Consider the following 26,859-nt stretch of genomic DNA (forward strand, 5'->3'; position numbering starts at 1 on the left):
TAACAAGTAACTTATTTATACACACTTCAAATAGATGACAGCTTTGGAATTCTCTCTCTCTCTCTCTCTCTCTCTCTCTCTCTCTCTCTCTCTCTCTTTACAAATAATATTATTATTACTTTCCCGCATCCAGGAAATTCTGCGTTGTTTTCTGTTCTATTACCGCACTAATTTTTGTATTTTAAATAGTTTAAATATATAAATCAGAAACAAAACGAAAAAATATAACCGTCCGCACAAATTTATTTATATAACGCCTAAAATTTTTGACTACAAAAATAATAACTGTATTATTTAATCGCTCGTCCGCTCGTACCTTTTTTCACTGGATGTCCGACGAACTAGAAATTATATTGGTATGGCCTCATTAAAGTACAAATGTGTCTTGTATTTTTAGACAAACTTTTATCAAACAGTAGAATTGCTCGGGTCAATAGATCGTAACACTTACTGTAGAACCGTTGCCATATAAATTTAGAGAGATAAGATATCCTATAACTGCACAGTCAGGGGTCGTGCTGGAATGTTGTTTGCTAACGGGTACGTAATGCATATTATTTTCCGCTTTATTTCCCGTTAATTAACTTTCAAGTAATTTTTTTGCATTAAGGTTTTATTTAGTATTCTTTTGTAAAGAAGTGTGATCATGTAAAAGAGAAAACAAAGGAAAGGTGAAGGAAGGATAGATGAAGAACAAACAATTAGCGATTACCTTGAGTAAGATTTTGATAACTCTAGATGGCATACGTTCCTTTATCTGAGGATTAATTCATTAGCTAGTGCTATCAAAATCATAAAAATAGCAAGCCTATTATAAGCAATTCCATTTTTTCTTTTTTCTTCTTATTTGAAATTCATATTGGATAGGGTTTAAATCTTTCTGCAAAGCAGCGGTATGAATATTGTATGTACTACTGAAACCTGACTATGGGATACAACCGAGATGGATTATTTATTTTATACATGCAATATTGTGAAAGTTTTTGAATATGAAAGAATTAATAAAAAAAAGATAAACTAAAGGTAGGAACATACAGCATCAAACATTTCGTCCAATGATGAAATATGTAGAGTATATCCGTGTCTTTGTGACAAAAATGAGGACACATTTACCCACTAAATAGATAACGAATCGCAAATTTTCGTAACAACTAACTTCACATTAAGAAAAAGTTAACTTGTTTCTTTGTTCTTCTAAAACGTTAGCAGTCTTACTAGAAGCAATACAATATGAAAAAAAGATGAAAACTAGATTTATGTACATTGTATTACATGCAATGTTAACACTATGAACGAAAAAAGTAAATACAAAGATGTTGAACTATGTATTTTCATGAATGATGTGCAATGGACAATTTTTACCTTTGACATTTTATATTGTTTAACAAACTGTTGTGCCTCTATTGAAAAAACATGACGTTAGGACACAAATGTTGACCCACTTAAGGCGCTTATCTAACAAGTACTTGCTGAGCAATGTGTTGTCTTGTATTTTGGGACATTACAATGTCAACGATAGGATTGGCAATGTTTATAGATAGTAACATTTGCCTCTAAAGCTGCCAAAGAAAAGATTTTAACTGCACTGAGTGCGGTCAATCTGCTATGATGTTCGTTTGCTGGTCTGTAAATTGTGTAGTATGTATTGTTCGTTTCATTACCTCTACCACAACTCTCGATTTATTTCTTGATTTTTTAAGAAGTGTGATCTGATAAAAGGCAACCAAGGAAAAAGTGAAGAATGGATACATCGACAATTGACGAAGAACAAACATCTAGCGATTATCTTGAGTAAGATTTTATATGTTTAGTTATGAATAGATGTTATAACATAAAAATAAAAAAATATAGATAGCATGATAATATACACTACAAGAAGATAGAAATTGCTCTGTTTTATCAATTTGTTTTTATAATTAATATAACATTCATTATTTTAGGAGGGATGTTTAGTTTTTAATTAATGATATATGGTAGATTCCTCTTTCAAGAATATATCACATTTTGTTATACTTTGCAGTGATACACAGGTTAACACTAAGCCAATGCAATTTTTTACGTCATTCCAAGCAAAGGGTCGTAAACAAAGACAATAAGTGCAAAGTATATTTTTCTAATAAAGCAACATACACGGTATACTCCAGAGTAATATAATCAGGAAATATGTTTTTGAAAGGTTTTGACATATATATATATAACTATTTTTATTGTAACCAAATAATATGGAATCAAAAGAGAACTACAAAAATACCATTCGTTAACATAAAGAAACAATAATAAATAATTTAATAACACGTCTCATTTGTAGATCACATGAAGAACCCGAGAGAAGACTGTTACATAATTTTGAAAACGTACTTCAGTTGATTCAAGTGGATACATTTTGGAATAATGTTGGTGAAACCCTTGAAAACAAGTACCCAAGGATAATAGAATCTCTGAAAGATAGGATGAAAGATCTTCAAAAGTATGACTGTGGAATTGTAGTGGCGGGTAATGCGTCTGGCTTTTTCAACTCTCAAAGAAGATTAACTTTTTAGAGATTACAAACTGCTTCGAATTATTCAAACTGTAAAAAAAAAATTGCTATACTGGAGAACCAATCATAATCAGAAAATCCAATTGATAAATTAATTAATGAAACTGCAACTCAAAACAGATGTTGCATGGTTGTATCGTTTGAATTCAAAAGTAATTTTTGCATATATTTTAATTTGCAGGAGAGACGAGCGCTGGAAAGAGCGCCCTGATAAATAAACTTATAGGACATGAAACCTTAGCTGAGGGTGTTTTAGAAACCACAGCAAAGATTTACAGGGTGAAACATTCCGCCAAAATTGGTGCAGTTAAATACCGAGTTGGAAATTCAGAACCGACGGAACAATTTTTTAACAGTGTTGAAGAATTGCAACAAATGCTGAAAAATCTTGAAAGTGAAGACACAAGAGACAACAATATTCATCTAGTAGATGTACTGATGCCATTCTCCAAAATACAGGTAAAAGTATATATGGAAGTTTATAAGCATTGTCATCAGAAATATCAGCAAATATGAGTTTGCTATGAGGTGATTGTCTTTTAAATAAATGTTTTTAATTAATCTTAAATTTAATGACTCGTGTTGAGAACAGAATGGGAACGTTACCATTGTGGACACACCAGGGATCGGTGACTCTATAGAGTTGAAAAAAATGCTAGAGGAATACATTCCTAAAGCTGTTGCCTTCATCATTGTCATGGATGTGTCTAGAGCTGGAGGATTACAAAGAGACAGGGTATGAAAATATTTTGGCTAATACGCATATACATATGATGTGAATCGATTCTGTTGGAAACCATCCTTTGCTGCATATTATTTTCTCTTGGTAAAAGTCATGATTGAAACCCAGATCTGAAGTACAGCTTAAAGGATAACTCATGTATCTTTAATTAAAACGCCATAATTAAGCAACACATTAGCTTTTTTAATTGATTTACTCTAGAATAATGTTTGATATTTTATTTGGTATTAAAAGGTGAATAATTCCTTGTTTAAAGTTTCTTCTTAAAATATCTTCCCAATTCAAGATTTATGTCAGCATATACAAACATTTTGCATTATTTTTTTTCCAGGTTTTGTCCGTGTTGTCAACAATAGAGCTTAGTGCGTCAGACATGTTGTGTTTTGACTTGGAAGATACTTTGTTTGTCAGAAACAAATGGGATTGTATAGATGCTGGAAGACAAACGCGAGACAAGTTAAAAATGATAATAACTGATCGCATGAGAACAGAGTTACCATGGGTCAGAGAAAGCCAGATTTTTGATACATGTTTAAGGAAGGTCCGAGTTGATTCTTAAGCGATTGTTTTGTTTTTTATACCCCCGCTCCGAAGGAGAGGGAGTATACTGTTTTACCCTTGTGTGTCTGTCTGTCCGTCTGTCTGTCCGTCCGTAACAAAAATTTCTTTCGCATTTATCTCAGCAACTATTTATCGCAGATGCTTGAAATTTTTACACAGTGTTTGTTAAGGCATGCCATATCGTGGGATATATTTTTGTACCAATCGGACGTCAACTTCCTGTTAAATGACGACTTTGCTTATTTTTTAACCAAAATTTTCAAACAAATTTTCGTCAAAGATTTCTCAGCAACTGTTTATCGCAGATGCTTGAAATTTTTACACAATATTTGTATAGGCATGCCATATCGTGGGATGTATTTTTGTACCAATCGGACGTCAACTTCCTGTTAAATGACGACTTTGTTTATTTTTTAACCAAAATTTTCAAACAAATTTCCGTCAAAGAATTCTCAGCAACTATTTATCGCAGATGCTTGAAATTTTAACACACTATTTGTTTAGGCATGCCATATCGTGGGATATATTTTTGTACCAATCGGACGTCAACTTCCTGTTAAATGACGACTTTGCTTCTTTTTTAACCAGAATTTTCAAACAAATTTTCGTCAAAGATTTCTCAGCAACTATTTATCGCAGATGCTTGAAATTTTTACACAATATTTGTATAGGCATGCCATATCGTGGGATATATTTCTGTACCAATCGGGTGTCAACTTCCTGTTAAATGAAGACTTTGTTTATTTTTAGCCAAAATTTTCAAACAAATTTTCGTCAAAGATTTCTCAGCAGCTATGTATCGCAGATGCTTGAAATTTTAATACACTATTTGTTTTGGCATGCCATATTGTGGGATATATTTTTGTATCAATTGGACGTCAACTTCCTGTTAAATAATGACTTTGTTTATTTTTTGCTAAAATTTTCAAACAAATTTTCGTCAAAGATTTCTCAACAGCTATTTATCGGAGATGCTTGAAATTTTTAAACAGTGTTTGTTAAGGCATGCCATATCGTGGGATTTATTTTTGTACCAATCGGACGTCATCTTCCTGTTAAATGAGTACTTTGTTTATATAGCCAAAATTTTCAAACAAATTTTCTTCAAAGATTTCTCAGCAGCTATTTATCGGAGATGCTTGAAATTTTAACACACTATTTGATTTGGCATGCCATATTGTGGGATATATTTTTGTATCAATCGGACGTCAACTTCCTGTTAAATAATGACTTTGTTTCTTTTTTAACCAGAATTTTCAAACAAATTTTCGTCAAAGATTTCTCAACAGCTATTTATCGGAGATGCTTGAAATTTTTACACAGTGTTTGTTAAGGCATGCCATATCGTGGGATACATTTTTGTACCAATCGGACGTCATCTTCCTGTTAAATGAGTACTTTGTTTACTGTAGCCAAAATTTTCAAACAAATTTTCTTCAAAGATTTCTCAGCAGCTATTTATCGCAGATGCTTGAAATTTTTACACAGTGTTTGTTAAGGCATGCCATATCGTGGGATGTATTTTTGTACCAATCGGACGTCATCTTCCTGTTAAATGAGTACTTTGTTTACTGTAGCCAACATTTTCAAACAAATTTTCTTCAAAGATTTCTCAGCAGCTATTTATCGGAGATGCTTGAAATTTTAACACACTATTTGTTTAGGCATGCCATATTGTAGGATGTATTTCTGTACCAATCGGATGCCAGCTTTCTGTTAAATGTCGACTTTGCTTATTTTGCATATTCACATCAGAGCAGGGGTATCACTAGTGAGCATTGGCTCACAGATATCTTGTTTGCTTTAATTTTCATTGGCAATTAAAGAGTCTTTGATTTTTGTATCTGACTTACTCAGTTGTTTTGGTTTCTTTCCAATATGTCCATCACAACAAAGAACATATTTTGAAAACAACTTTTATTTTGCAGTTTTGGTGCAGCATAAGTTATGTACCACACATATATTTCAGCAATAACTAACTTTTTATCACGTTGTTTTCTAGGCGACTTCTATGTTATCCCCAGCTGATAAATCTGAGTACCATTCTCAATTTATACAATTTGAAGAGGCCATACATATTTTGATCAAAAAGAAGGAGAATATAAGAATTCAAACTCATGGAAGGTATGTAGATTAATTCTACTTTCAAATTATCTGATAAATTATTAATTTACACTTACATTTGGACGTTTTATATGACAATGATTGTTCTTTTCAGATATTTATCATGTGTGGTTTTAGAGGCTAGTAAAGTACTCTCCGAGGCACTGACTGCCAATCAAAAAGAAATAGACGGAAAAGACATTACACTCCAAAACTTCAAAGAAATTATGACCAAAACTATGGAGGCAAAAAAGACAGTGAGTTTTTATGTTGCTCACAAATATCACTTCCTCATTTAAAAAGAAAAATTACGTTCCAAAATTTTTAACACGGAACATATTTATACATGTACATTGATTTCGTAGTTTGAAAATTGTATCGGCATGAACTAGCCTAGCCTAGTCAAAACATATCATGATTTTTTACTTTTAAGTTTAATTGAGAAGGTTTAAATATATATATATATATATATATATATATATATATATATATATATATATATATATATATATATATATATATATATATATATATATATATATATATATATATATATATATAAGGCCTTTCAATGTATTAGAATTCATATTTATTTTTATTTTATATTTAGTTCCATTTAAATGAAGAAAAGATGATGATGGCTATTTATGGAAAAATAATATCCAGTCTATACGATTACATTAATTCTGAGGAATTTTCAACACTAATTTTGCAAGAGGAGCCAAAACTTGAGACGTTTTTAAAAATGAAAATTGATGGAATAGTTCACAAACGAATGGAAAGAGCTACGAAAATGTGGTTAGATGAAAACGTCCCAAAAATCGTTAAAACTGAATTCGACTTACTTATTCAAGATATAACAGATAAATACGAGGAAATGTCGAATGTTTGTAAAAGTGTGGAAGGAATTTCGGAACCCCAATTCCAATATGGTATTAAGGAAGAAGGTTTTTTCTGGACTGTGGCAAGTGGCATTGCATGGGTCGGTCATAATTATTTCTGGAGTTTTTTCTTTGGTCCACAGGCAGTTGCAATTATTTCAACATTTTGGGTTTTTTCTACATTGTCTGTAGGTACCTTGGATATTACTAAACAAATGTATAAAGTCGAGGAAATAATCAAGGAATCATTTACAAAACGCGTTAAATCAATGAATAAAGAAAAACTGCATAACTTGTTGCAAAAGAATCTCGACAAAGGCTTGCGTGAATTTCATCGACAGATTGTTACAATCGTGCTACCAAATGCGATCCAGAACATGTCTTTTTGCGTCGATTTATTGGAGAAAAAGAAAAGGAAAATGGAGAAAAAACAGGATGATTTCAAACATTTGCTAACCAAATTAGATCGTTGTCAGAACGACGTTGACAAAATGATAACATCTGTGCCACAGGTTCGAGTTTAAAGTCTGTTCAACAAAACATTGATATAAGAAACTATATAAGCTACTTACGAGGGAAAACTGGATTTGACAAGACATGTAGTTGTAAATCCCAAAGCTGTAAGCTGTAAAGTGTTCCAACAAAAATTACATGTATAAATTGGGTTGATGGATTGAATTTATTCTTCACAATTCATCGAATTTTCTGCTTTGAATGGAGAAATTATGGCCATATGACATATACAATTATGAAAAAACTGTACAAATCTAAAATATAAAACCGTATCGATCAACTGATACGAGTTTTGTGTTAGTCTTATCATGAGGTGTGCAACATTCTTGATAACGACTTTTTTAGTCAATTAAATAACGCTCTTCAAACAGAATTAGAATATAAGGGCATTATTAAACATCATTCGGAGAGAAACAATTTTGTTATGGCATCGCTTATTTTACATGTTTACTGTGATTCTGAATTTTGAAAGCCTCTATGAAGAAATATTGTATCATAATTCTCAGTGATTCTGACTTGATTCGGACATTTTTGCCTGAATGACTTGTGTTTGACTTTATTTGTTGGTCTACATGTTTGTAGCGAGTTAGCAAGTTAAAGCCGCTTAGATTGTTGTAAAGTTTTTCAATGCTGATTTCAACGTTCGTACTTTACCATTCCAATGAAATTTATATTGATAATTTTATTTGTGAAATAGATAAATAAATAAATCTTATTTATTTCTTTATTTTTATTTTTCCAACGGCACGAGTATTACTCGTGTGATTTAACTTTTAGTTATCAATATTACATTACAGAGACCTTCGTTTTCGAAAACTGAAGATTGTGCAAGAATAAAAGTAATTATCTGAGCCAGTATTAGATTAAACCACGCATCACCACATACATAAAATAAACGAGTACGAAGTCTGATTCCGCAACGTGTCCTCTCTGCATGACAACAAATCTAGGTGACCGAGTGGGCAGGAAAATATGCAACTTAACAATCTCTAAGGAGAACTGTTGACAGCAATCTAAACTACGCCATGGAACTGGCCAAATAGCATTGCTGTGTTCAAATTATTAAAGTTTTATTAAGTACCTTATGCAGATTACTAAGATCAATTGGTAAATATGGGAAGAATTTCTAAATGGAGGAAGTGTTAACAGTGTTGACATCGTTGCTTTTCATCATTCACAGAAATGTTATTATTGAAGCAAGTATGAAGCAAATTTCAAGTTTGCATATAATGTGCACTAAAATTCAGTTAGCTGTTGACTTGCAGCAGACTTGCTGCATATCTGCTGCAAACACAACACTTTGGTAAGGGTATCCACTACCGAATCATTGTATAGTAAAATAATAGTGATCTTACTATGTTTTAAATTTAAATGGCCCCTTTCATCAATATCCATGTAAAACGGCGACTTCTTAGAAATTTTACCATGACCATCATATCATGAGGCATGTTGTATTACATGTGTCCCTGAAAATAATAACAGTAGATCACTAGTAGGCAAGCGACCTTCAGCAATAGCAAATCGGTATACTATAAACATATCTTACATTTACAAGGCAATTAATCCAAATAGTTATGAGTTGTTAAACATTTTATTTTATATCTAAATAAAGAGATATATATCTAAAACAAGACACTGCATTTAAAAAGCCATGCAGTTTCCAAAAATCAAACAAAGCTCGACTTACAATCAACAAAACTAGATGATACCCCGCGCAAGCAAGAATTAGTTCCTTATAGCTTAATATGATACAATGCTTCATGTGTTGAATCATATACATTTTTGGTTGATTTTTTTTATTTAATGTATTAAAATCTCCTCTTTTTTGCTTATTAACATATTCTTTAAAATTGTCCTGAATAAGAACGCAGATGAAAGACCCCCGCCCACCCCGCTATCCTATTCATCTTCCACGTTTTGTGCGTACATCATTTATTCATATAGACGTAAAACACATTCTGTTCATGCTTTACAAATGAATGTTGTATGTTTACTACCAATCTGTTGTGGTATATGAATGTATGAATTTAAAAAGAGCGCTTGGGTATGCAAGTTTATTTGCATATTTTTAAACAAAAGTTGTCAGATCCAAAGTATTTGCCCGATAGTTTACTTGTCCTACACTTACCGCCATGCAGGATATTAATTATAGTCCCAAGTTATTGCTTCCATCACTGTTTGATGATTTTTAATAAAAATACACATGTGAAACAAGTACAGTTGAAACGATGAAAGGAAATATATCCAAGATATCTTCTTTGAACAATTATCATTTTTCACTCATAAAAGTTCAAAGTAATTTCTAACGGTGATTTATAATGGGAAATGTTTGCATCTTTTCTCCATTCGGAAGTACTCGGGATGCCTCGCGCAATTTGTCAACCTTATCATTCAGGCTTATTAATGGTTGATGCAAAGCAAAATCCCCTTAGACTTTTTCTTTTGGAATGTGTATTGAGAGGGACGTTTCAAAACAGATAACCTGGACATTTTTCATATCAGTGGATAAACGAAGTTTGAGCACAAAGGTATTTATGATTATCGAAATATCAAACAAAAAGTGATGGAAGCAAAAACTCGGGACATAGTATAGTTAACACAAGTTACGGGGCACCCCGTTCTGGAAAGCTCTTGTCAAAACAGTTAACAACGCATTAAACTGTTCCATTTTATTTTGATTTTTTTTTTATTATGCAGAGATCCGAATCAAGGTATCTGTCCGCGATGCATGATGAAGTTGTCCTACACTTTTCGCCATGACGTTAAATAGTACACCAACCGCTTTTTTATTTCCTCGTTCTGAAATGTTCTATCCATTTTCCTCACTAGAGGTTGTACTTTGCAAGTGAATGAGTTCTATTTCTTCCATTCAAGAAACACTTAGCCTTATTTTAATTTTTCAACAGTAGTTAAATCTTGACTTCTACGTGTACTCCAAGTAAGTTACTAGTAAATACATTCAATTTTTACGTTATCATTCAGTATTATTTCATTCATCGTAGAACAACTCACTTAGTGTCATACCTTTTCAGATAATTATATCCCCCTTCAGAAGGAAAGAATGTATTAGCTTTGTGTTTATGTTCGTTCGTCCGTCTGTCTGTCTGTCTGTTCGTCCGAATATTGTCGCATTATTTCCAGCAGTTTTAAGTTGCAGGGACATTTTTACACATTCTTTACTCAGGAATGCCTTATGGTTGATTTTTTTTGTAACAATCTGACGGCAACCCCCTACCAAGTAACGACTTTTTGTACCTTTGGCCTAAGTTTTGGAACAAATTTCCAACAATGTTTTCTGGGCAGCTATTCGACGCAGAATAATCTTCATGCAACTAAATCTAACTGGTCGCCTGGAACATGAATTTCAGCCTCAATATATCTAAAAGAAGAAGAACTGGTTAACAAGTTTGCGAAAAATCTCATGTCCAATTTTAAACGATCCGATATGCAATTTAAAATTTGGAAGTATTTTAATAAGGTAAGAATAGATTACCCTTACATCATTAATACAACATGTTGCATCCTAAAGCGTGAGCATATCGAGTTATTTTCAATGGTGAATTATGTAACATTAAAACATTTGTGCTTAAAATATAGGATTTATAAGTTAAAAATAAAATGTTAAAATGAAAACAGGCTCGGACTAGATTAGATATAAACCATGTCAAATAATCAATAAACACATTACATGCGATTGTGTGGACACATTTCTGAACTGCATTGTCTAAGTGGGAATGCTGTATTGCTCCTCAGTTACTTAAGGTAAGTTATAAACTGTCTTAATTGATCAAACTGTATTTTTTCTCAGCGTGCTAGAATAAGTATGCAGTCAAAGAATATCCGTCTTTTAATTGAGTTTTTTTCACATTTTATTAACACATATTTCATTTTTAATTACTGCGTTTTAAGTATCTATTAGTAAGTTGTTTGCAGTTACAATTTCAAACTTAACTTTTATTGTTTGCTTCAACAATAGCTGTCTTATGTTCATTTTGTTTAAAGTTTGGTATGTGTGTCATTCATCTATAAAGGTAACGTTCCTTTTTGATAGTTAAAAAACAGTTACTATTCAATTTTAATTAGATGAGAACGAACTTTATATTTTCACAACTGAATAAAAGCTAAAGTGTAGAGAAAAACATATGTACAGTATGTACAAACTATGATACAATAGATGAAAATGAATGGTACATGAATGATGTAGGGATTTGACCGATACTTGATACAATTTAACAAAGAGAGCTAACTCTATATATCATCAAATGATTCAGAAGATATCGATACGATGACTTTGTTTGCAAATTTAAACAGTGTTTAAAATTGTAAATATTTAGATTTGATGTGAAATATCTTGCATTGTTAATAGATACATGTACCCATTGAATTTAATATACATACACAAGTACGTTTAAGAAGATAATGAAATTACGTTCTGTTTGGGAAGAGTAAACAATCTACCTGTCTCAATAGGCAGTGTAGCATTAATCATACTAAAAATACAATATATCTGTACATGTATTGTTTTGTTGACAAAATTCAGTGTTAATTAATCGTACGGTTATTATTTGCTATTAATCAATGGTAGTGGGTCCCTACTCAAGGTGCGCCATTATTGATAGTTCTATAAAACTATGAAAATATGATTGAGTAAGCACAGAAATTATGACATACACACTAGTTGAAGATTTTGCATTACAATGTTCAAATGCAGACCAATATTTTTTGCATGTGTACATAAGGTTATGATCTTTTTATATGTATGCGTACCATTATATACATGTACTGTTCACACAGTTTGTTTCACAGAAAGATCAATCTTATCACAGACTAATCAAATCAAATTATCTTTCAAAAAAGGGGGAAATATCTACCATTATCTAAACACTTTAACTTATTCCTTAAAGGGACTTGGATACGATTTGAGATCAAAAAATGTATTCCTTTTTTATGTATAAAATGGTTTATTGGTGCATTTTAAATGATTGACCAGCATATTGAATGTTAAAGACAAGTTATAAGCGAGATACAGAGGTAAGAATTGATTGTTGTGTAAACAAAGCTCGAGTCTTATAGTTGTTTACAAAAAATGTAATGTAGAGAATTACCATTTGTTAGACAAAATGACACGTAGAAAACAATTTAAACTAATTCAATATCGTCATAAATACTATTATGAACAAACGAAAGATACATTTTATTGAAACTTACACCAAAACAACACATATGTAATTATAATGACAATATTAGATCTTTGTTTACAAAACAAAGAATTATGAACTCTGTATCTTGCATATAACTTGACTTTCAAATTTTGACATAGCATTATAAACTTCTATATTTATCAGTATAAACATCAAATCGTGTCCAAGTCCCTTTAATGAGAAGTTATAAGAAAAATTCAGAACAAGAAATGACTTTTTTCTAAGGTCAAACTGATTAAACAACATACATCATCATTTAAGAAAAATATGTCTAAAATTGCTATAAAAAAGTAAATTACATTGAAATGTTAAGATTGGTAGAAAAGGTAAGGAATCTAGAACATTATTAGGGGGATTTCTAATTAAATAAGGTGTAAACTAACAATTGTCAAAAGTAAAACCATCCTTTTAACCAAAAACAGTATGCTATTAATAAAAAAGAACTATTATCGCTATAGCAATTTGAAAATGTACGATTATGTATAATAATCTATTCACACTAATCTTGAGTAGCTTTGTTTTCAGTTTTATCTACACTGTTTCCAAGATGGACCGTATCTCGTTCTGCACACTTTGCATAGTCGTCGTTTTGTGTGTTGCTAGCTTACCTAGCAATAGAAAAGGGGTAAACATGTCTTTACTTGTAAAGTACGCTAGTGACACTATTCCACATACAAAATGTTAAGTCAGACAAAGTTTTTTTCTCACTTTTATCTATCAAAATATAATATGCGTATAAAATCAAATGATTTCCATAAAATAACACGCACAGAAATGCATTGTTAATTTGACAGTTAATAAACATTCACAACATTAACAAACTGGCTGGCACATGTATAAAAAACAAATTCCACTGGAAATATCAATCGGCGTTATCATTGTTAATATATACAGTCAAACAAACCCCTCTTCACAAAACAGGAGATAATGAAGATCAGTTATGGATGATAGTACTTTAATACTCTAATTTCTTGTTTTGAATAAATCAATTCGTAAACTTTAAATAAATGCATTGATGACTCTGTGAAACATATAAATATCCATCTCGAATATTAGTCAAATATTTATCAATATTATATTCTACGTTTGCTGTTAACTTTTTAATTTTCTGTTGCATTAGTATACACAAGAAAAGAGTCCAGGTCAAGAACCACAGTCCCAGGTACGGATATTAAAAGGTTTCTGCTTTTTGTATTATTTTAGCTTTTATTCAATGTTATCAAGGGAAAGTGTATAAAACGTTGTTTCGTCCTTACCACCTGCAGATTGGTCACTGGCTACCAGGCTATGTCCTACGTGCTGTTGCCCATGATTGCTGTCCTCCAGACAATAGATGGATACTAGATGATGTCAATAAATACGCCTAATCATTAGTGTTTCCAGGGCAAGGTCAATGAAAAGTACTAAAAAGTAGTAAAGTACACCAGTGGAACTAACAGTTTTTATTTCGTCAATAATAAATACAAAAATAAAGTAGTTTTTTTCTTGAAGAGAACTAAATGTCCATGAAGTGTATGTAAACAATTAACTATTTGGTGCTTAGAAAAGAGATGACTTGTGTCATAAATGATTTTCTTTGTACATGAATAGTACAATCCAGAGTTTAGAAAAGTCATATCCATTTGCGTGGTCAACCGAAAGATGAAATAGAAAAAAACCTTTTTTCTTTCTTTTTGCTATCAAATATCTGAGCGTCTTGTGATATCTCTTTGACTTTTATTTATCTCATCGATTTGTGTAATGAAACATACTAGGCCAATAAAAAACTTAAAGGAAACGAATTTTTATAGTCAAATGACAAAGACACTAATATCTTAACTTCAAAGGATTCTGTGAGAAATATATGGGTTTCCCAAAGATAACGGCCAAAAGACATAACCTTGGTGAAGGATAGATTGGTCTATGCTGTCCATTTGTGATGTTAAATGTTAATTCTCTAAATATACGAAGGTTGAACTATATCTTCCCGATCCTCTATTACACATGTTTTTGTTTTTAATTATTCGTTAAAACGGCGTTAATGCATTCAAATTTGCAATTTGGTCGCTTTTGAATATTTGCAAAAAAATAGATAAGCAGCTACGCTTTATTTTTTGAAGTTTTACATTAACTCAATTTAATTTTGCGTTGGCTTTAGAATAGTACATGGTGAAGAACAAGCTCACAGAAGGTGAATACCTCATTGTGCTTGGTCCCTTCGTTATTGTGCACAGTGACCATGAGAAACAAACAATAGTTAAACGTTACACTGGCTATTGGACTTCGATTGAACAAATCATAATATGCTAACTCATTATATTAACGTGTGTATTTATTCACGTGTCGAGAAATAACCTATATTACGAATGAGCCAACTCATTGTAATAACACGTGTACACTTTTTGAGTCATTACATTCTAATTAAATTTTGACGTAAACTATAGTTTTCAATAAAACGCAGAGTATTTAACTTGTGCCCGATTTTATATCTTGACAAAATCACATTATAATTTATTGCTTCAGGAACTTGATAATCTATTTAATGAACAATGTAGCCTTGACAAAAACGATAAGTGTTTCAATAACATTAAGAAAATGCTTCGAGAGTACAAGGTCACGATCTTTAGTGCTTGTATTGAGATTTTAGTAAAAGAAATGTCGAGTGGAGGAGGTAAATTAATCAAGATTTACGATTTGATACCTTTGCATATTTTCATTTCCTTATCACTCCCATTAAAATGGGACTACCTTCTATTTTTTATTCCAATAGGTTTTAATTTTACATACATTCAGTAAACTGTTGTCAGTTAACTTTATAAAATCATTGGTGCTCGCGATTTCCTGATTTTATATTCTTGCAATTTAAGACAAAACAGAAACAATGCGGAATAAGTGCCCGCGTAAAATATGAAAATATACAATATCAGCAACGTTACATATTGATTTACACATAGAAAGTAAACAAAAATAACTACGTTGAAGAGGTTTAATTATGGCAATAAGCTAGGGATAAAAGATACATACGTTTTGATCCTGGACAATTTGATTGAATTCAAACTAAAATATATCTCATTCATATTTCAACTAAATAATTTTTTTTAACTTCAGCTTTGATTCAAACACATTTACGAATTTAATGAAAGGTACATGTATATCTGTATCGCACATTTTCATGCTTACTTTCAAGCTGAGTTCCCATTAGTTTTGCAGGTGATTGCGCTATTTTTCAGACTCTCGGAGATTGATGTGAAGCTTGCAAAAATGATTACTACTTTATTATATGGATATAATCTATATTAGAACTTGAAAAACTCAGTGTATCTGTTATTGATATACGTAGGAGGGAATTTCTCTTTACGAGCGAGCGCCCCGCAATCTCACTAAGCTTGCTGCGTATTTTCATAAACCGGAACGGGAGAGCAATTGCAGCAAATACACTACCGCTTTGCTTAAAAATGCGACTTTTAATTCAAACGACTTGATTGAATTCACGTTTGTTATCGCGACACTATTAAGTATAATAATGTAGTAAAGAACAAGTGTTAATATAAAAGAAAGTACTTCAAATTATTACGGATAACAAAATGTTAAAGCAACATAGAATTAAGCTCTATAAATACTATAAATACTCCAAAGAATTAAAAACGGAACAAAGTGAAATATGATAACCATTGATATGAAACTCTCAAATGACAATCATGTGTAAATGTACGGAAGAATAAAGAAGTTTAAGCAAAATGAGAAAAAGAAAGATCGACTTTTGGAGAAGTATCTTTTTTCATATAGCATGCACAAGCATACAATGTGCATATATTGGCACCATACATTTTAAAAATGCCATGTTCATTGTACTTAGTTATTAATAATGAATACATAAATTTCAGAAACATTCTTTGAATTGTACATGTAGTTTATAAAACCAGTTCTTTAGTAGAAAAAATTATTCAGAAAAAATGAATGTGCGTTAAAAAGACTTCAAAGTTTTCGTGACAGCAATATTTTTCATGTGCACAGATTATATAAAAAATATTTATTAATGTAAATGCATTATTATTGTTATGAAATGTTATTAAAAAGTTAATAATAGGAATTTAGTAATGATATCTTAAAAAGCAAAGATTATAACAAATCAAACAATGGGGCTATATACCTGGCATACAAATAACGTTGATGAAATCATAACGTTACGTCGTAAGGTTAACAACGTCATAGTAAAAAAGAATCTATAACTTTAAATAGCAAATAAAGATATTCATAGTTATTGGATATTCATGAAACTTAACACCTTTAATCTTCTGACAAATATAAGTATAAATCCATAAAAATCTGGAATTCTGAAGAAAAAAAAAACCGCCATAAGGGCCCTATTCTCATGGGCACAATCATATAGGCTATCAAATCTCAAAACATTCTTGGAGACGAAGGTTTTAATCTTTTAACTTTTTACTCAATGACACATGACCATTTTTTGTACTTGATAATTTCATATACGAGCTATGAAACTCGGCCAGCGCCAAGGCCTTTGGACCTCTTGGATTTGATCCATGGTGCATTCTTATCTTATATTTTATAAGTTTTATTGTACAAAGGTATTAAAAATGATAAAGGCGGTAACCATTATCCCTTGTGGACGACAAACTTGTAATCAAGATAATATAAGCCATTATTATAAGCAAAACACTGTGCCCCACCGTTCTGGAACTTAAAACTCCTCTTATCTATGCATGTCACTGTTGTCGTACACATACTTATAAAGTCTGAAATATGTGCATTATCTCGCAGCTAGAAAGATAGACAGGCGAGAAAAAGTGCGCATGATCTCGCAGCTAAAATGATGGACAGTCAAGAAAAAGTAACACCTTCATCCGCCATATTGGATCAGGTTTGTAATAAATATTGCTAATGTAATGCATACGCAACAATTGGGAGTTTTTTTTAGTTTTTGCAATTTTTCAAATTTCCGTCAATTATTTGTCATTTTTAGGAAAACATTTAAGTCATATGTTTGTTTCAAGCATTTAACTAAAATGCTTTCAACGCTACTTGCTGACGGTTAAAATTAACAGAACGGCTTTTTAGGATTTTTAAGATAGAGTCAAAGGACATAATTATTCCCACTTCAAAATAGCCAACGGATTCCAAATATCGCGCATCTTGATATTTAGGATCTTTCTATTAATTTTTATTAATTTACTGACATTTTAGTTACCCTCTGCATCAGTAAAGGTTCCTATTCCCTTTATAGATATAAATATATACATCCTCAGATCATGATACTCAGATGTCGTAAAGATGGCGGACACACAAGTTGGCAATTCATATGCTTTTGCAATCGTTCACTTTACATAGAGGAACATAAAAATTTTGGTAGTTATTCTACGTTTCAATCTTTCAGAACTTTTGTTCAGGATAAAGATATACGTTTGACAATGGATCCAAGTTACAGTGGCCAGGATGTGTTACGGTGTCATATTTGTGAGACGCCAATGCCTTCTTTGTACTGTGACATTTGTCACATACATATATGTAAAGCATGTGTTGGAGAACATATCTTAGACGAATCCAAAGAACACAAATTGGTGTTATTCAAAAACCGTGGATCTACTTATAAATGTCCAAAACATTGCTCAAAACAATGTCTTCTTTATCAATGCGATATTTCAATTTGTTTACTGTGTATATCCTGTGGTGAACACGAAAATCACAAAAAAGGTGGGTATTTTAGAGAGTTTAAAGAAAAAGAAAACATTCTTACGGGAAGATTTACAAGAGTTAGAGAAAACAATCTATCCTGAGTATCAAGAAATTGCATCTTATATCTTAATTCAAAAATCAGCTGTTGAGGAAAACTCTCAGAAATTAAAAAAAGCTATCGACAAACAGGGAGACGAGAGACACAAGGAAATAGACACTATAATCAAAACATTGAAATCTGATGTTGATATGATGAACTCTGATCATCTAGGTGTCTTAAATGATAAGGAAACGGAAATCACTATCACCATATCTGAAATCACAAAGGGCATAGAGGATTTGAAGTTATTCTTAGAGTCCAATGACCTCAGTCTTGTTTCTGCATACAAATCTATTAATGATGAATTCAGAAGATTGCCCCAAAAGCACCTATTGTCATTGCCAAGTTTTACCCCTAAAACGATTAGTAGCGAACAGATTTATCAACAATTTGGTTCTTTGTCCAAGTTGTCCATCAGTACAAACGAATCCGCCTCAATTTCCGAACCATCTACCCCTGAAAAATTGCTCATTGAAGTACCGCATTTAATATCAAATATAGACTTAAAGTCTGGAGTCGATCAAAAGTTTCTTGTTATGTCCTGTCGAAGTACTGAACAAATCTGGACGCGTGACCAGGAGAACACGATGAGACTCCACGACTTCCAAGGACGACTTGTGAAGTCAATCCAAACTAAATCGGGTAATTCACCACAGGAAATAGCAGTGTCAAGGAGCGGAGACCTGCTTTACACTGATTACAAAGATAAAGCTGTCAACATTTTGAAGGATACATAGATAGAAGAGGTTATTGGATTAGGGCTATGGATACCTCGCAACGTTTGTAGTACTTTCTGTGGTGACATTTTGGTTATTATGGTCAACTTTTATTAAACGCAATCAAAAGTTGTGCGTTATTCTGGAAAAATGGATAAACTAACTATTCAATTTGATGACAAAGGTCAACCTCTTTATTCGTTTTTTCACTCTAAATACATCTGTTAAAACCATAATCTAGATATATGTGTATCTGATAGCGATGCTCATGCAGTAGTGGTTGTTAATGGAATCGAGAAACATCGGTTTACATACAATGGTCATCCTTCTGCTACAGACAAGTCATTCAGTCCACGTGGAATAACTACCGACAGCCAATGCAGAATCTTAACAGCAGAACAGAATAACCATTGCATCCACATTCTTTAAATAGACGGACAGTATCAAATATCAAGCGTAAATAATTGCTTCGGAGGTGATTCGTTTTGTGGTCATGTTATTGATTTTATATTGTAAAAAAAGGTGTCCTGTTGTTAAAACCAGCAGAAATGATCTCATTCATATCAATATTCAGCATTAAATAATCGGCGATTATAAAGCATCTTTTGGTATAAATGACTATTTAAAAACTATTGGTTTGATAACTCTCCCTGCAACTTGTAAATATTTGGAGACATTTCATGCATACTACAGCTTGGCGCAGTTGAAAAATTAATACAATTTTAAAATAGATTACGGAAAATTGGTAGAGAATATAAGAGCCCTTGTGAATCATGCTTGGAAAACCTGCAGATTTACCAAAATTTTATGTAAATCGTTTTTGATTAAAAAATATGCTTTTATTTGATGGTTTGACGAAATGCCGCTACAAAATCTTTAATAAAGAAAATAGCTATTTGAAGCCCAAGCAATACCTTTAAAGGGTATGGCAAGCAAAGGCATTTTCTGAAAAGTAATTATAATTTTAAGTCGTCGATGCAATTTAACTAGAATCATAAAGAACTACTCAACCCGTGGGGACAAAGCAGCGAAAATGCTTAATTATGGGTATGTGTGATTCTGTTTTAATAAAATGGTTAAAGTTACTTTATGTACTCATGTGCTGAATAATAACCAAATACTGTAGTGCATATTTTGTGGATCTGTTAAGCATTTTAAAGTATGTTAATAATACATGATGCACATGATGTACTTTGAAAAGAATTAACATCCCTAATAATTACCGGTACTAATGACTTTGGAATATGAAATTGAAAATAGTTATTGATAGTCTTCAAAACTATGCATAATTAGGATTGTTTTAAATGGCAGACAAGTGAGCTTATCGCTTATCAGAGTTCAAGAAAGTTGGGTTGGAACAAACACCACACATCCTAATTATGAAGCCAGTTACTGATCTGAGTCCCAAATGCTAGAGATATGTTCATAGCATCAGTAATGCAGGGAACATGTCAGAAGAGGAAAAGAAAACCATACTAGATGAGTAAACGCGTCAGTAGGACAAAGCCAAACAACAGAGATAATACTACAGAGAAAGGTGTCTACTGAACAATGAACTGTACGTTTCAAACACACACGAATTCTATATTATATTATATAGTTTAGAATTCGTCTTTTGAATAGTGGTTTTAAAAAAAAATTATAGTGAAAAAATTGAAAATGAAATAATTAGAAGTAATAAGAAATCATTTTAGAATATAAAAAGGTGATAATTTCGGTCTGAGCTTGGTCGAATCTATCATAAAACTCTATATGTTGTATTGGATTTGACCAAGCCTCGACCAAATTATCACTTCAAAATACTCAAAGCATGATTCCTTATTCCTTAAAAATATACACTACATACACTGTAATAGTGTGATAATGATAATTTTAGTAACAGTAACATAGTGGTAGTACTAGACATATATATACTCTATCGCAAATGAAAATGCACTGTATTAGACTATTCTAAACATTAGGTACTGAAAAACAGTCATACCTTCCTGAGGTGGTGATGACGATAATGACGGCGGTCATACACTTGAACGAGGCCTCCAACGCTGCTATGGCCACAGTGTGGGTGCCGTCTTTAGGGGTGGGTGTCTCCTTTCGGAGTTCCTCAAACAGCTGGTGGTGGAAGACTGCTAACTCTGCCCCTTGCAAATCTATACAACAAAATAATAAAAACGCATTTGGTTTAAAAGCCTCAGTATATTTTTATGAAACACCAGTACATCATCTTTTTACCCTGTGATCTTGGATCAATGAATTCTGGTTGTAAATCCTTATTTGATTGGCTACACATATTTATCTTTTATTGTGAAATATGATATTATTTGAATGTAAAATAATCTAATCTGCTTGCAATTACATTAGAATATCGTACAAATGATGCTTTTATTTTAAATAGTAGGTTACCATAACAAATGAAATTCTTAGCAGTTTTAAAAATCAAAAACTACTTCATATAACATAGGTAGAAACATTAAATTCCTTAAAATGAAGGGACCTATGACTGACTAACATATTATGACTGACCTTCTGCATCATTTTGACTGACTCTAGTGGGTAGATTCCCTTGGCAGTGTCTCATAACAACATGACACAGTCCGTCTAGTAGGCATTGGCCACGTCGCTGTACTCCGCCCTCGTGTGTGTGTGTGTGGGGGGGGGGGGTTCTTGACCATCGACTCCAACATCTGTACAAAGCACAACGCAGGATGTCGTCAATAAAAATGTTGTTGAATATTCTTGCTTTTTGTGTAAATACTCTATACCAAGGAAAACCTTAAAAACCGACTACAACATCTGTAAACAGATCAAACAAAACAGCTAACAAGCTGATCAGAATGTAGTCAAAAAAATAGTGAAAAGCTTTAAATTTCCTCCCTTTGTTATATATCATTCTTTCATCTTATTGTCTCATTTAGCAAGGTTCAAAAATTGAAGAAAATTTTTTGATATTCGACAGTGTTTTTTTAAGAAAACAGTAATAGGTGTAAGATAGTGGAATATATGAAGACTTTTTTTCTTCCAAGGGCATGATTATTCATTGAAGCCAAATCGGGAAAACTCTGGTAATAAATACTGATATTAAGCAATACCTCGTGGGTTCCATATGAGCAAGGTTCATTCCTTCCATCTTCTGCAACGTGTCATGCATGGGGTGGATGGTTAAGGGGGCAGGAGAAGGGGAAGGGGTAGTGTAAAGTATAGGGAGTCAGATGTGGAATGAAGAGTCAGATGTGGTGTAGAGAGACGGAGAGGGGAGAGGGGCAATTTAAAAGAGAGGGAATCAGAGACTGTGTAGATGGTTTAAGGAAATGAGAGCAGGGTTGTGGAGTCAGATTAAGCTGTTGGTTAAAAAGTCAGATGTGGTAAAGAGAGTTGCAAGTGTTGTGGGTAGGATAATGTAAGGAAGAGGGAAGACTAGTAGTGATGATATGGTTCATATTTAAAGGTGGGGGTCCTAGAAAAAGAGGAATATGAGAGACATTTTGAGTAAAGGTTAGATTTTAGAGAGGGGGAGAAAGAGAGAGAGATAGAGAGGGGGGTATGTGTGTTTTCTGTCTGATATAAGTTTTGGTCTGTTGTTAGTATGATTTATTTTAGGAAGAGTGAACAAACTTTCCGTTAACAATTGACTTCAATCTTTTTTTATATAAGTGTAATTAAAACAAGCATGTTTAAAAGTAATTTTTCCTCGATCATAGTGTTATAAGTGTATGCAAACTCTTCACTCAGGACTGTTTTCCGTGTATTCAATTTGCAAGTTTGTGTGCAAAGCACATATTGTACATATGTGTAATTAAATTGTCAGGTGATTTTTAAAACAAAAGTAATAGGATTGTCTTCCTTTTTTTAATTTTAAAGTTTACAAGATTTATAATAAATGAATAGAATATTTTCATCATAGATGTGTTGCATTTACAAATTGAACGTATGGAACGTCATGGCTGCCTTAAGGTCAATTTCATATTATATGAATTGGTATTTCATTTATATACAATAGTAATATCATTATATGCAGTGGTAACATCATTATATGCAGTCTTAGCATCATTATATTCATTGCTAACATCATCATATACTTTGATTACATCATTATATTCAGGGGTAAAATCTTCATATGAAATGGCATTATCATTTCGTTATGTTGTAAGATCATTATGTGCAGTGGTTTATTCATTATATGCTATGAATAAAACTTTATACGATATGATAAACTCATTTCATACAGAGATGAACTCATAATGAACTATTGTTCAATCGTTATGTTATGTGGTACACTCTTCATGTGCAGTTGCAAAATCCTTTTATGCAGTGCAACGTCTTGACATTTGGTGATAAGTTCATTATATGCAGTACTAGCATCATGTAATGGTGTATTGAAACCATTATGTATGGTGGTAAAACCTTAATGTATTGTGGTGAAAGCTTTACATGCAATTGTAAATCCTTTATATGATGTGACAATTTTATTATAGGCCGTTGTTGAGTCATTATATGATGTGGTCAGCTCTTTACATGATGTGATCATTTCATTATATGGAGTGGTAACTTCTTTATATGCAGTCGTAACTCTTTATGATGATGTTGTAAACTGGTTCTCGCTGAAAAGTTTCAATGGGGAAGAGGTCCAGTTTTATTTTGAAAAAGATGCCGCGTTAATATTATGGTGAAACTACAATATATAATGATGTTACCACTGTATATAATGATATTACTATTGCATATAAAAGATATACCAATTCATATAATATGAAATTGACCTTAAGGCAGCTATGGCGTTCCATATGAACGCATTCTACTTTTTTATGTGAGGTCTTCTTTATGGCCATTCTGACATGCATTACCCTTGATCTTGGATAATAAATTATTCAGGGCAGAAGCCAGGATGTAGAATAAAAACAGTTATTTTTTTTTTTATTTTTTTTACAGGTACACTAATTTTGCACACATTTACAGGTGCAAATGACAACGCAAAATATTTGTTGTTTTCTTTTCTTGTTGTGTTTTTATTTTCTTGTTGTTTTCTTTTGTTGTAATTTTGTTTACATATACATATGTACTGACTCTTTGTGACTCTTTATAACTTGTGCATGTAAGAATTTATAAAGCATTTATTCTTCTGGAGATTTGGGAGGGAAGAGAGTAAACCTACATGCAATCTTATTAAATCAGAATATTCTTGATGTCATGTTTCTGAAATTATGTGGGATAAAATAACACAAGTACTTGGGATAAAAATCAGATAACTGCATCAGTCAAAAGGAGAAAGAAACCTATAAAAAACAGCACAAAATTGGCAATTCGGGGAAAAACTGCAATTAATTTAATGGCCATATCGAAACAACTTTGGTCTATTTGTTGCAGTGAAAGAACATTAAGTGAAAGAATGTTTTTTCTCTCTCAAACCAAATCAATGGTACATGAGGTAGAAAAAATATTTTTTCTTAATATTTAAATAGTCAGGTGTGAATAACAAGGATAATTGTGTCATTTGCAAATGTGAATTCATTGGGTTTTTTTTTCAGTTTAAATGTGCCATTATATAAATAGTGCCTGTTTGGGAGGGTAACAGTTGAAATTGACACCCAAAGGAAACCATTGTCAACCGACACGAAGCGGAGGTTGACAATGGTTTTCGAGATAATAGAACGGATTATCAACTGCGTCTTAACCAATCAGATTTCAGTATTAAACATGAAAGTATAATAATAGAATATGTAAATTTAAAGTTGGTTCACTGTTATGAATTGTGCAATTAGTAAAATTTGCGTACATATTGTATATGCATGTCCAGTGTAAATATACCATTGTCTCTCAGTGTTCAGAGATTAATAAGAACATTTTATTTACACAAATCATCAAAAAAAACCCCTATTGTTTGGAGAAAAAAAATTTATCTGACTGTGTTATAATTAGAAATTTTAATATGTTAATGTTGTCGTGAATGTTTGTCTTAATTTGCATGCATTCAAATACTGCCTTCCAGTGTCTCCAATGCATTTCAGCAAAAACAAAAACAAGATTGTGTACGGTAAATGTTGACTGTTACATGACATGAAATCTCTTTGAATTTAAGGAGGCCGACTTTTGTTTAAGTAATACAAAAATGGTGGTTTCATAATCCTGATGCCTCATTACGGTAAACTCTGTTATTTTTTTTACTTATGTTTCAAAAATATTTTGTTAGCGAAACGAAAGAATCTCTGCGTATTTTTATATGTATTCGTTTTAAAATTATCGCTGATAATACATACCTCCTTTTTTAAACAAAATAAAGAAAGAATAAAACTGCATGTATTTTCTCTTTCTATCTTACTTGTACTCGCTGACCATTGTCACGATTCATGTAGGAATTGTCTTGTTTTTTTAGAAAAACTGTAATCATTCAATGAAATTGCAGGGGTCTGTATATCGTATCATTTACTGGAGATCATTACAAACCATTACCTAATAAACTTTAAGAGATAAGATATCCTTTTATTGCACAGTCAGTGGTCGTTTTTCAATGCTGTTTGCTAGCTGGTACGTATTGCGGATAAATATCCACTTTATTTCCCATTAATTAGCTTTCCAATAATTTTTTTCAATTTTTTTTGTCAAAGTTTGATGTTGTAAAAGACAAACATAGGAAAGAGTGAAGGATTAAAAGATGAAAAATAGCAAACAACTAATGGTTACCTTGAGTAAGTTTTGATAAAAAGTTTACACCTAAATGAGTTAAAACTGTAGATGACCTTCTCTCCAACATTAAACAAAAGGTAATATCAAACATTTCGTCCAATGATTTTCCTCAGATATAAGTGTTTGGCGTTATCATTGTGTAAAGCATTTTTTTTTTATGAGAGCAGAGTTTATCTGTGTCTATTTGACAAAGTAACAAGACACACATAACTACTAAATACACAACGAACATAGAAATGTTTTACTTGTATTTTTCAAATCTTCTACAACATGCATGTAAGAAGTCTTGCTAGAAGCAATACAATATTTAAAAAAGATGAAAACTTAATTTATATATTCCATGCAATGTTAACACTATCTATAAAAACAGTATAAACCAACATGTTGAACATCAAAAGTGAACGATATTTCTTTACAAATTGCAACATACAGTGTTAATTGATGAGATGGAATATAATGATATGTCCAAAAACAGAGTGTATATGGAATTTATAATTATAAATAGTTTTATGCAAACGAATGTATTTTTAATCTGTAGATATAAACAACTTTATTTTAACATGCACAGCTTTCCCCACGGGGAGCCCCTCAGTCTTAATGCTGAATTTGAAGCAATCTGATTGGCTGAAAGATAGCGTCCCTTTTTTTTATTCCCCCACCTTCTGCCATCAGTTTGTATTATGAATAATTTTCTTTGTGTTTGAATACATAGTTTACCTTGTATAATATTCTGCTCTACATATTATATATATTGCAGTTGGTTTTAACATATATTTTTTACAGTGAAAGTATTTTGATTTGTTTCTTCTACTTGAATTATTGGTATGTACTAGATATGATGTACATCAATGTTGATATGTTTTGATCAGGATATAATCATATTCTGATCAATAAAATTTTCAACATATTTGAGAGTTTGTTTGATGTGTAGGTAGGAGAATGAGGAGGTATAAATATGATTATGAATAATGTCAATAATGTTCAATGTACATCTAATACTTTTTGCATTTAATATCGTTTTCAGCTGTCTTTGTTTTACGTTGTGCCTCCATTAAAAACATTACGTTAGGACACAATTATTGATCAAATTAAAGCGCTTATCTAACTAGTACTTGCTGATCACTGTGTTGACTTGTATTTTTAGGACATTTTCTG

At 31.9% G+C, this 26,859-nt stretch overlaps 1 protein-coding gene, 1 long non-coding RNA gene and 1 pseudogene across 2 annotated transcripts; all 3 read left to right on the plus strand.

Annotated features, from left to right (window-relative positions):
- The first annotated feature begins 639 nt into the window (after positions 1-639).
- Positions 640-8,062, plus strand: LOC128172574 (uncharacterized). Its single transcript, XM_052838358.1, has 9 exons — positions 640-717; positions 1,701-1,791; positions 2,309-2,493; positions 2,721-2,998; positions 3,132-3,275; positions 3,613-3,822; positions 5,845-5,966; positions 6,061-6,202; positions 6,556-8,062. Exons 2-9 carry the CDS (start codon positions 1,742-1,744, stop codon positions 7,348-7,350), a joined length of 1,926 nt encoding a protein of 641 aa, XP_052694318.1. The 5' UTR covers positions 640-717; positions 1,701-1,741; the 3' UTR covers positions 7,351-8,062.
- Positions 8,063-12,889: 4,827 nt separating this feature from the next.
- LOC128170483 (uncharacterized) lies at positions 12,890-14,281 on the plus strand. Its single transcript, XR_008241850.1, has 3 exons — positions 12,890-13,165; positions 13,661-13,702; positions 13,806-14,281. It is a non-coding gene; the product is annotated as an uncharacterized LOC128170483 (long non-coding RNA).
- A 3,667-nt stretch (positions 14,282-17,948) lies between these two features.
- LOC128173989 (tripartite motif-containing protein 29-like) lies at positions 17,949-19,050 on the plus strand (annotated as a pseudogene).
- Positions 19,051-26,859: the final 7,809 nt, after the last annotated feature.

The sequence above is a fragment of the Crassostrea angulata genome, chromosome 2 (genome assembly GCF_025612915.1).
Source record: "Crassostrea angulata isolate pt1a10 chromosome 2, ASM2561291v2, whole genome shotgun sequence".
NCBI classification, from domain to species: Eukaryota; Metazoa; Mollusca; class Bivalvia; order Ostreida; family Ostreidae; genus Magallana; species Magallana angulata.